General features: G+C 46.4%; 1 protein-coding gene across 1 annotated transcript in view; it reads right to left on the bottom strand.

Annotated features, from left to right (window-relative positions):
- LOC148529242 (cadherin-related family member 4-like) overlaps positions 1–12,866 on the bottom strand; it is a 153,434-nt gene that overhangs the window by 17,613 nt on the left and 122,955 nt on the right. The window contains exons 21-22 of the mRNA XM_088468650.1: positions 10,646–10,738; positions 7,612–7,684 (exon numbers count right to left, since the gene is read on the bottom strand). Coding sequence (XP_088324776.1) covers positions 7,612–7,684; positions 10,646–10,738 — 166 coding nt within the window. The remainder of the gene's footprint in view (positions 1–7,611; positions 7,685–10,645; positions 10,739–12,866) is intronic.

Raw genomic sequence — 12,866 nt, 5'->3', positions numbered from 1 at the left:
CTCCCATAGCAGTGTCATCAGCCGGACTCCCCATATGTGTCTGTCTCCCATTCCCCCATAGCAGTAACTATTATCAGCTCCCTGAGCCCCTACTCCCCATATGTCTCTGTCTCCTCCACCCATAGCAGTGTCATCAGCCCGGACTCCCCATATGTGTCTGTCTCCCATTCCCCCATAGCAGTAACTATTATCAGCTCCCTGAGCCCCTACTCCCCATATGTCTGTCTCCCCCACCCATAGCAGTGTCATCAGCCCGGACTCCCCATATGTGTCTGTCTCCCATTCCCCCATAGCAGTAACTATTATCAGCTCCCTGAGCCCCTACTCCCCATATGTCTCTGTCTCCTCCTCCCATAGCAGTGTCATCTGCCCCCACTCCCCATATGTGTCTGCCTCCCCTCATCCAGCTCTTACCTTTATGCTGTGTGGTGGGGCAGGGTCTAGCAGCAGCTCCGCGGGTGTTGCCTGCCTTTCCTCTGAACACCTAGATCCCCTTCCATCCTCCTCTGCACTCTTATGCAGCAACTGTCTCAGCGAAAGCAAACACTTCCTGCCTGTGTGAGAAGTGTCCTGCTGCTGCTGCAGAGTCCTGACTGGCTTGTGTTGCCAAAAATCTACATCTAGCCCTAGGCTTGGATGCCCCTAGGCATTCCTGTTGCCCATAGGCATTTGCCTGTAATGCCTATGCCTAGGGCTGGCCCTATCTCCTCATCTCTGCCACTCTTTCTTCCTCCATCTTTAACACTCTGTCCCCCCCAACTGTGCCACTATGTCTATCCCCTCCCACCCGCACATCTGTCTTCCCCTCATCTCTGCCACTCTTTCTTCCTCCATCTGCACCACTCTGTACCCCCCCAACCGTGCCAATCTATCTTTCCCCTCCCATCCACACCAATCTGTCTTCCCCAATCCCTATTGTGTGTTCTCCTATAGTCCTAGTCTGTATTTCTCATCCACACCAATCTGTCTTTACCCATCTGCGCTGCTCTATCTTCCCGCATCCATGCTACTCTGTAATCCCCATTCATGTTGCCCTGTTCCCCCAAACCATGCCACTCTGTCTCCCCCACATTGCACCACTGTTTTCAACTCATCTATATCACTTTGGCTCACCTTCATCTGCTTAATCTTCCCCTCTGCACGCCTTTCTGTCTGCCCCATCCACAACGCCCTGTCTTCTCCCCCCCATCCACCATACTCTGATCTCATCTGTGCAGCTCTATATGCTGCTCAGACCTCAGTTGCATAGACTGCATGTGTGTATTCCAATGAGCACACAATTCTGTGAATTAGCAGCTCCACCATTTTGTGAGTTACAGCAATCTCACTCTGTGAGAGTGCTGAATATGTGGTTAACCACATGGTGTCACGGCATACCATATCTGTATTACATAAGGAACGCGTCCATTAAGGCGTCAGCCTTAATGATCGTAATTTCATTGCTTTTTGAAGTTTGTGTGGCACAAATTCAGTAGGTTTTGTGAATTTTCAGATCATGTCTAAGCAGCTTTATTGGGACATGTGAAACTGTAAGGTTTTTTGTCTATGGAATTTCATAGTTTTTTTATGATTTATTAACCATCAGGGTTTTGACGAGCACACCAGCCACCTGCAGAGCAGTAGGACAACAAATAGGTACACTAAGATGGGTGGAGAAGCAGACAGCACACAGGAGGTGTTTTAAGATGGCTGTGGGGGCAGGCTTCAGGTGTGTGGAGCAGTGGCAGCAGCGGGAGTGTGGAGCAGTGGCAGCAGCAGGGCCGTGCACAGAAGCTTCAGTGAGCCACAGAGGGACTCATTGGTGCTGGGCATGCACCTGAGAAAATGAAAACAATAAGACACAGATGCATGGACATATCAGTGAGATCCATCCATGCATTGTTTTAAAAAATGAATGCGTAATATGAAAAAAAAATGACATGCCCCCACAGCACAACCAGCATCGAGCTTTGCTGGTTGTGCTGAACACAGGGGACAAACGACGTAGGGGTTCCCTGTATAAAGCACAACCAGCACCAGGCTAATCATAGCCAGTCCTGGTTACCAAAATACAGGGGACAAACGACGTAGGGGTCCCCTAAAAAATGGAATTTTCCCATAGAGAATTGCAGAGGGAGGGGGCATGGTGTTTAAGGGGCTACACCTCAAAAGCTATTGAAGGTACGGAGCTGAAATTTGGCATGGGCTGGAAGAATTGTCGCTCGGTGCTGCATGCCAAATTTTAGGGCAAAAGCATAAAAAATGAGGACTTGGGAGTAATCTGAATTTCCAACTGTCGTTTTATTCTGACACTCAATTAGGACCACTTTTCTGCTGTTCTCTATGGTGGATTTTTGGGAAGACATAACTCAGGGTAGGGGGCGAAATTAGACTTGGGGTTTGTTTTATTAGGTAACTATTGTTCAATGGTAGGTGCTTTTGGAGTTTAGGTAAATTAGAAAGTTACAGTTTTTAAACTATTACCTCACAAATCTGCCATTATAGAGATACTGTAGGAAGTTTCAACTTGATGCACAGCCTCAGTAGGAGCATCTATCAGGTGTACTTACTGTGGCTTCACTTGGGTGCACCAAGATGGCAGGTCAGTGCTGGTGGTAGCGACGGATGAGGAAGCAGCCATAAGTTATGGCAGGAACCCAGGGGGACAGCAGGCGTTAGCTGTGTCCGGGACCCAGAGGCGTTAGTGGTGCAGGCGGAAGGACCCGGGGGAGGTAGCAGCAGACAGATGCAGGCTCGGATCTGAAAGACCTGTGATACCTGCATCTGCGTATAAATAAACACAGAAGCATGGATGGGATCAGTGAGACCCATATATGCTTCTGTGATAAAAAAAAAATGTGTGTAAAAACAAAGCAAAAATGGCATGGCCCTACACCCCCAAAAACAACCAGAACTGGGCTATGGAGACCCAGTACTACTTGTGCTAACTACAGGGGACAAACAACATAGGGGTCCCCCAGTATTAAGGACAACCAGCACCAGGCTTTTCAGAAGCACTCCTGGTTGCCAAAATATGGGGAACAAATGATGTAGGGGTCCCCTGTATTCAGTGCAACCAGCACTGGGCTCTGAGCTGGCCCTGGTTCTGGAAATACAGGGGGGCAAAAATGTGCAGGGTCCCCCTGTATTTACCAGAACTAGCACTGGACTCTTTCCAGCGGGCGGTGATGCCACAGCCAGGGGAGCCCTTTCCCCGGGCCCCCCAGCTGAAGCATCACCCTTGACCGCTAGTCGGTCGAGGCCGGGGATCCCTGGGGAGCTGGGGACCCCCCCAATAAAACGGTCCCTCTCTCCAGGGCACCCCAGGCTGATAGCCCGGAGCTATCCACGGCACACCTGGGCGGTGGGTGCCGGGTTGAATATGTAAAGTGTGGTGCATATGAATATATAAATATTGTCTTTTGCAGTAGTAATACAGGTCCCAGCAGGCATCCCCGCAAACTGGTACTTGTAGAACCACAAGTACCAGCAGGCGGGCATTAAGGGCCTGCTGGTAGCTATACTACCCCTGCAAAAGAAATATTAAAATAAACAAAACAAAGACATTTTATTTTGCCTGACCTTCACCTGGGAAAACCGACAGACTTTAAGCTCTTTTTCATGACTGCCGCTCCCCCAGGACTTCTATGACATCTGCACCTGGAAGGTGGCGTCCGGCGCCTGTCCAGGGCTCCTATGACATCTTCACTTGGAAGGCGGCGCACTTTAAGCTCTTTTTCCTGGCCACTGCCTATCCAGAGCTTCCGCGGCATCTTCTTCCTTCAGCTTGTCTTCTCTCCAGCTCCCAGGCCGACGACTGAACGGACAGCGCCTCACGCTGGCTGTATTTAAGCCAGCCGAGGGGGCAGGGCAATGATGTCGCGAGCAGTGATTAGTTCACGGTGGCCATCTTTGAATTTAAAAAATGGTGCTGAGGCGCCATTTTTGAAAAGGGCACGCTCGGTTCTCATCATTGAAGTCAATGGTGAGAACAGCTCATTAGCTGTCAGGCGGAAGGCTCACCTCTCTCAGCCAATGAGTGCTCCGCACCGAGATTTCTGAACTGCCGATTTCTGAACCTTTTTGCCAAGACCCTGGATTGCCTGATGAAGAGAACAGATCCACGCATAGGAGGAGGTGAGTATGGAATTTTTATTACAGGTACTCCATTGGATTGTCTACTGGAGAATAGGACAGATTGGCTACAGGGATACATAGGTGAGTATGTGAGATAGTGTGTGCATGTGTGAGTACATGAGTACATTTTACTTTTCAACGGTGTGTGTGTTCTGTTTTTTTAATATTGCTTTTGCTGTGGAACTACAAGTTCCAGCTGCCCCGTAATGCCCCACATGCTGATACTTGTAGTTCTCCAAGTACCAGCATGCAGGGGAGACTTGCTGGGAACTGTAGTTCCACAGCAAAAGCCAATATTTTAACTCTTTACTTGCACCACGCTATACACAATCAACCCTGCACCCACTGCAACAGGGGTGCCAGGGATAGCCCCGGTCTATCAGCCTGGGCCTGGGGTGCCCTGGAGAGGAGGACCCCTTTATTGTGGGGGTCCCTAGCTCCCCAGGGATCCCCGGCCTGGGCTGACTAGTGGCCACGGGTGATGTTGCAGCTAGGGGGCCCGGTGAAAGGGTTTGCTTGAAAGTGTTCAGTGCTGGTTCTGGTAAATACAGGAGGACCCTACGCATTTTTCCCCCTGTATTTCCAAAACCAGGGCCGGCTCATAGCCCAGTGCTGGTTGTGCTGAATACAGGGGAACCCTATATCATTTGTCCCCCGTATTTTGGCAACCAGGACTGATTCTGAAAAGCCTGGTGCTGGTTGTGCTTAATACGGGGGACCCCTACATCATTTGTCCCCTGTATTTAGCACAACCAGTACTGGGTCTCCAAAGTCCAGTGCTGGTTGTTTTTGGGGAGCGGGCCATGCCATTTTTTCTTAAACACAGAAGCAGGTATCACGCTTCTTACAGAACCGAGCCTGCATTCTCTGTGCTGCTACCTCCCCTGGGGTCCTAATGCCTGCCCCACTGCTGACCGCACTGCCATCCGCACCACTGCCACTAAGGCCCGCTACCGTCCCGGGGTCCTGGCCACAGCTAACACCTGCTACCCCCACGCTCCTTTCCCCCGGGTCCCACTGCAGCTAATGATGGCCATCTTGGTGCACCCAAGTGAAGCCACAGTGAATACACCTGCTTGAGGCTCCTACTGCTGCTGCGCAACAAGTTGAAAAGTCCTATCTATTCAATGGCGCATTCTTGGGGTAATAGTTTAAAACTTGTAACTTTCTAATTTATCTGAACCCCAAAAGCACGTACCCTGGTACAATAGCTACTTAATAAAACAAACCCCAAGTCTAATTTTGCCCCCTATCCTGAGTTATGCCTTCCCAAAAAAACATAGGCTACAGCAGAAAAGGGTTCCTAATTGTGAATGTCAGAAAAAGGTGAACTTTAGATTACTCCCAAGTCCTAATTTTTTATGTTTATGCCCTGAAATTTGGCACGCAGCAACGAGCGACAGTTCTACCTGGCCATGCCAAATTTCAGCTCGGTACCTCTAATAGTTTTTTACATGCAGCCTTAACATAAGGGCACGACTGTGCCCTTAGATAGATATATATATGGAATTGGTATGAAATACCGCCTGCCGCATGGCCGGCGGTTCGATTGCCGACTGCGGCAGCCCGACATCAGCAGAGATCCTGGCAGCGGAAGCCCGATAGCGCTGGAAATCCCAATCGTGGATAGGTAAGTATTGTCTAACCTAACCTAAGCCCCCTAACCTTAACCCTCCTTAGGGGTGCCTAACCCTAACCTCCCCCCCAAGTGCCTAACCCTAATCCCCCTTCTAAGTGCCTAACCCTAACCACCCCCTTCCCCGCTGCCTAAACCTAAGTCCCCCGGGGGGGTGCCTAACCCTAAGTCCCCCCCCGGGGTGCCTAACCCTAACCCTCCCTCCCCCTAGCCTAACCCTAACCATCACGGGGGGGTGCATAACCTTAAGTCCCCCCCGGGAGCCCTAAACCTAACCATCCCCCCCCGCGGCTGTCCGCTCACGGCGCCCGGCATCTCTACGATCGGGAAATGCCGGGTGTCTACATCTAGGGACGGGATATGCCGAGATATGACAGTCGGGAAGCCGGCTGCCGGTATTTAGGCAGTCGGCTTCCCGATTGCATACCATATATATATATATATATATATATATATATATATATATATATATCCCACTTAGGGTTGTATTCAATTGATGGCGAAAATGGGCATTTTTTTTTTACATCTGTGAAATCGGCCTAGTTTGAAAAAAAACCCGCCAAAATCGGCCGATTTTTGGCAAACAGGCGGAAACGGCAAACAGGTGAAAATGGAGAAAACAGTTTTCTCCATTCCAGATCAGGAGAAAAAAAAAGCAAAATCCCTATTTTTGGCTAAACTCTTATACTCTGCCCATTCTCCCTTCTGTCATGTTGCCAGGCACCTGCACTGGTGGGTGACTATGAGCTGAACTACATTTATTTGATTACTAGAATTTTAGAGTGGACCTGTCTATTAAAGGGTCGCTAGCAATTATGCAGGGTTTTTCTCTACCTCTCTCTTCCCCACCTTCCTCCTGCCTCCCCCTATTCTTCCCCCTCCAGTCTCTCCCTATTTCTCCTGTCTCCCCCTATTCTTCCCCCTCCAGTCTCTCCCTATTTCTCCTGTCTCCCCCTTATTCTCGCCCCTAGGGTCAGATTAACGGCTACATGGATCTTGGGCTTCAAAGGCCTATTAATGGATGCAGAGAAGGTATGACCAGTGCTGTGTGTGGGTGTAGCTAGTGCTATGTGAGCTTGTACTCCTCCTACACTATCAGCCCTACTGTCTTCCTAAATATGTAAAAGTATAAAAAATTGCATCATGTTGTGAGGAAATTTGAAATACAATTATAATACTTAGGATTTATGGTCGATTGTGTGCCCAGCTTCTGCTGTCTCCCTCCTCTTCCTACACATCTCTCTGGCACAACGTCTCTCACTCCTTCTCCCTCTATCTTCCTTATTCTGTCTTTGTCTCCTTATTCTAGGACATAATTTTATCACCTGGGTGAGGAGTTACCTCAGAGGGTAGCTAAGTGGGGGATGGGAGGAAACGGCTGGAGGATCAAGAGGGACCACCCCCCTCCAATGGGAAGGGGCAGAGGACAAGTTGTGTCCTTGCAGCCAATGAGAGCTGTGAGGAGGGGAAGGAGGAGTAGCCTCATTCCTGTCTATTACTGCACAACTGTGGAGACAGAATTTAAACCCATTATATAATAGATACCAAATATTAGCTAGGGGACAAATTGCTCCTGCCAAGATTCCTAAAATTATTTGATGATAGGCCACATAGTGCCAGGTCTAGGATGGCAGGGAAGCACCCTAGACAATTTGATCATCATTTTTTATCATTTGTATATTAGTAATTTGCATTTAGATATCACAGACATACAGACAAGTAAAACAATTTGAATACAATATTGTAGTATTGAACTTGACATTTACACTATTGTAGGTCACATAAATGCTCCTTTTCTATTTTTGAGCTTATGACAGATACAATTATCCCATTTTCTATAAAACTATAGGCAGACTTACAGTGGGGTGTCCTGGTAAAAAGTTTGGTTTTTCATCAGAGTTATTATTTTTAGTTGAATCTTGTTTACTGGTGCTAAGGAACAAAATGGAATAGGAAATCAGTTATATTGGGAAAACAATTTGAATACATATATTTACAATGTACTGTACACATTTTAAATGTAATTAACCACACAAGTACCTCCACATGGAATGCTGTTTTCTTTTGTCTAATACTGTTCTATTCCACAGAATATAAATAAGTGACATTTTGTTCTATACGTAGCATTTCTAAATGATACTTGCAAGGGTTTAAAAATATATATCTACTGATGCGGATATATTATTTTGTAGAAGGATAAGGCTAAACCTACCAGAATTTTAGTATTCAGATGTAATATTATGTTTAGTGTTTCCAAAGCACTTTTTAATATGTTTAGTGAATATGAATATGAATGCGTACCCATTATGGAAAGTTGCGCAAGTGCACGTTTTGCAGTATCGATAAGTTAGAACATACAAATTCTTCAGGTGTTATTTATTGTTTCAAAATTGTAAATATGTCTCTCTAGCAGTGACTTAGAGCCTGATTCAGAGCCGGACGCTATTTGCGCTCGCTCCTCCAGAAAAAGGGGCTGGCTATTTAAATTGACCGTTCGCTCTTTGCGGTCTGTTGACGCCTCTATGTCTGAACAAGCGAACAAAACATGCGGACGTTTTTTTGATAAAAACGCCCCCTGGCCGCTCGCATCATACGTCATCTCCGCTATTTATTATAGATTAATCGAGTACATTGAAAGGCGTATGAACTGCTCGCTATTCTTGTGGTAGCATTTTCCTACCGCAATCATGCGAGCAGTTCTGGCTAAAATACAACACAGTGACGTGGTCAATGACGCTGCTTTGTTAATTATGCACTCCCATTAAACGCCCGTTTTGACCGTTTGGCACGCCTGCGTTCGGATCTCCACTCCCCGTTTTCAAGCACCTTCCCCTGTTACCACCCACAAACGCCTCATCCTGTCACTCAAATTAGCAGGCATTCGCTATTTTGCGAGCACACGATTTCTGACCGCACTGACTGATTTGCGCATGCGTACTAAAACCAATATGCATGCGCAGATGTGCGAACATCGCTCCGAACGAACGAGCGGCTGCTTACGAGTGGCTCTGAATCAGGCCCTTAGTGTGCATAATATGTAATAGTCACAAACTTAGAACGTAGGGAGCCATCCGTTCCCTGTGGTGCATTAAATAAGACTTTTCTTTACATGAGTCTCAAAAGCAACTTCCTTTTCCTTCATTTTCCCTGCTCATTTTGGTGCTGATCATTATCCTTTGTTTCTTATATCAGGGTTGTTATTTTAGTTACCCGTGAAATATGCGCAGTAGAGGAGAAATCAGATGAGAGATGTAATACTGTGTCAGTCTTGTTACTTAATAAGAGGGCAACTTAGAATTCTTACTGTCATTGGTGAAACTGTCACTGCTCACGCAGAACGTGCACACATCTGAAAAGGGGGCATGACCTCGCTGGGAGGAGGTGTGGCCTCCCCTAGTTTTATCACTCTGTGGGCATGCCCCACACTCCCAAAGATGTCAGGCTGATTCACAGTGCAGTGCACATATGGTGTGGCCAACTTCCCCCGGTCCCCCCAAGTGATGAACTAGCGGCAGTGCAGATAGTGCATTGCACTGTGGCCCACTGCAATAAAGGGGCCCATAGCCAGCAGCATTACAATGAGTCAGACTAACTGAATATATGCCACAGCGGGCCACCAGTTCATCTCAGTGGTAACATGGAATGAGTTGTGGTGGTCGTGGATGCGATCCAACCAGTGGAGATTGGGCCCGCCTCTCCTCCTCTTTCCTCTCCTCTACTCCCTGTTTCTCCCGACCAGTCTTGCTCCTCACCTCTTCCTCTCTGAGGTGGTTCTTGCCACCTGCACCGGGGATCTGACGTCATGATCTTGTGTCCGACCCTAATGTTAAAACCCAAGGAGGAGAGCAGTAGCTGCTCTCCATCCACTGCAGTTCTGGGATCACCTAACTAAATAGTAATACATGTAATATATGTCACCTTTTGCCAGTCACCCACTGGCTGTCCTTGTCACCCTCTATGTCTCCTCATCACCCACTGCCTCCCCCGTCACCCACTGCCTCTCCCCGTCACCCACTGCCCATCAACCTCTATCTCTTTCTGTCACCCACTGCCTTTCACCCTCTCCCTGTCACCCACACCCATTGCTTCTCCCCATCACCCTCTATCTCTCCCTGTCACCCACTTCTTCACCCTGTCATCCACTGCCTGTCACCCTCTCCTCATCACCCTTTACCTCTCCCCATCACTCTCTGCCTCTCCCTGTCACCCACTCTCCATCTACCACAGCTTCTCCCCATCACACTCTGCCTCTCCCTTTCACCCATCTCCCTCTACCTCTTCCTGCCACCCACTGCCTCTCCCCCTCTCCCTGTCACTTAGTGCCTGTCACCCTCTTTCCTCTCCTTGTCACCCATTGTCTGTCCATGTCACCCTCTACCTAGTGTCATCCTCTACCTCTCCCTGTCACCCACTGCAGTGTGCCATATTATGAACTTGGGGTGCAATGGCAGGTTGGGTACGGGATGACGCTCAAGATCCCGGCGGTCAGAATCGCGACGCTGGCATCCCGACACCTGTTGATCGGTATCCTAACCCTCCCCCTCTCCATAACCCTAACACTACCTCCCCAGTGCCTAAACCTAACCTCCCCCTCCCTGCACCCTAACCCTAACACTCCCCCTAGTACCTAATCTTCCCCCTAACCTCGTAAAGCCGGCGCTGGGATTCTAACACCGGCATTCTGAGTGCTGGAATCCCTGCGGTTGGTAATATGACGGCATCCCGTGGTGGTGGAGGGGGCCGAAAGCATATTTTTGCTTACTGTATATCATACGTATTATAGTTTTCATGTTTACATTTTGAATGTTGAGTGCAACTGAACTTAAGGCGTGTACAGTATATTAGATTTTTATACCCAGTAACTGTGTATCCAAATATATGTGTATTGCTTACCTTTCATTGTTTAATATCTTGTCAGAAAAACTGGATGGTTTAGAGTTTTCGTATTCTCCACACAAAGGAAAGCATTTTGCATATTTTGGGACACTGTTAAAAAATAATGAAGACATTATATGGGCAGTACAGATGGTATAATGGTTAGCATTACTGCCTCACAGCACTGAGGGCATGGGTTCGATTCCCACCACTGCCCTACCTGTGCAGAGTTTGTATATTCTCCCTGTGCTTGTGTGGGTTTCCTCCGAGTACTCCGGTTTCCTCCCAAAAATATACTGGTACGTTAATTGGCACCCAACACAAATTGACCCTAGTGTGTATGTGTGTGCGCATGTGATAGGGAAGGGACAGATGTGAATGGCCAAATATTCTCTGTAAAGCGCTGCGGAATATGTGTGCGCTATATAAATAACTGGTCATAAATAAATATAGGACAGAATAGAGAAAAATATATCACAGAATAGAGAAATAAAATCATTTTACTAGTTACTGCACATTTGCTATTAAACATAGTTGTGTTTTCTAACTGTAGAATATTTAAATGTATCTGTGGATCTAAATGGTTCATTTAAAATACAATTAGTTCAATATGATATAACATTTTCCAGAACCCAAAGAAATACCAATATATCTAAAATTTAGTTAATTGCAAATATGGAATAATGTAGAGACACAGCATAAAGTTGTTTCTTTCCTATAATGCTTTGTGCCCATATGTGAACATACCCATTTATTAATCATATAGAAAGTTGTGAAATTTATACAAAAGGATTTAGTTTGCCTTGTGCATTATGAGATTCTGTATACAAAGGGTGTTGGGGTGCCACTGGTTTAATAAATTAATGGATACATAAATGAGGGTTACATAAGAAGAAGTATAATAGACTAAAGGTGCATACACACGTAAAGATTTTCTGTCCAACCATCCAACTAGTTGATTGGTTGGAATGAAAATCTGGTAATGTATGAAAGCAAATTACAATCAGCAATTTGCTCCCAAATGCTGTAAAATGGACAAAAACTGTTGTTTGAACAAATTGTTTAGATCAAAAATTTAACAAACTTGTCTGACGACCATTTTCATCTGTTTTCTGGCATTTAGGAGCAAATTGCTGATCATCAGTTACTCCCATGGGTTACCAGATTTTCATTCCAACCAATCAACTAGTTGGATGGTTGGACAGAAAATCTTTACGTGTGTACCCAGCTTAAGGGCGAGATGCATAATTGATTGCTGAACAAAAAGAAAAGCAAACATTTCAGTCTATCATTCTAGCCAATTGCTACTACATCACCTAGTATACTGCACATATCCATCAAAAAGGACTTGCTAGTACAACTACACTAATATCAAGCTGTCACTGCAAAGTATTTACTGCTTGATTTTGGATGTGGGTTTTGGACCCAGTAAATCCAATATGCATGTTCGACCAATGGACAGTGCATGGGCAAGAGAAAATTTTTCCTCTAAAGCAGTGTTTCCAAAAATTATTCCTCAGGGAGCACTAACAGTACATGTTTTTCAGGTCTCCTCAAATAATCACAAGTGAAATAATTAGCTCTGCCTGTGAATCTTTTAAATGTATGAGCCAGTAAGTAATACACCTGTGCACCAACTAGAAAAATGGAAACCATGCACTGTTAGTGTTCCCTGAGGAATGAGTTTGGGAAACACTGCCCTAAAGAAAAGCTGTGATCTGATAATCTCATGATGTGTCAATGTTTCTTGTAGCTCTCAGCATGCACACCTTACTGTATGTTGTAGTTATGGTTGCTATGCTGGAACCCAGGTGTGCATTAAGAGGGGTTTGCAGTTGTCCCTCTATACACTAATCACCATCACCACTTCCCGTAGTCCTGCAGACATAAAACTCATTGATAAATGTGAACCCTATCATTCACAATGAGTGATAAAACTCATTGCGTATGACAATGGTGCTCCAGCCAATCAGCTCCCAACTGTCATCTGTTTGAAACATGACAGTTGGGAGCCGATTGGCTGGAGAACCATTTATCATACGCAACGAGTTTTATTACTCATTGTGAATGATAAAACTTGTTGATAAATGAGGCCCAGAGTGACTACAACTTCAGAAGGCATTTTTTTTAATATTGAAAACAAAAATGTAGGTGGACCCTGAATCCATCACACGTCTCTCACTATGTTGTGAGGGTAGGGCCTATGCAGCATATCACTGCAATGCACAGCCCCTACCTC

Source organism: Taudactylus pleione, unplaced genomic scaffold (genome assembly GCF_031769625.1).
Source record: "Taudactylus pleione unplaced genomic scaffold, aTauple2 ptg000086l, whole genome shotgun sequence".
NCBI lineage: Eukaryota > Metazoa > Chordata > Amphibia > Anura > Myobatrachidae > Taudactylus > Taudactylus pleione.
The sequence above is the reverse complement of the archived record's forward strand: the minus strand, read 5'-3'. Positions and strand labels throughout refer to the sequence as shown.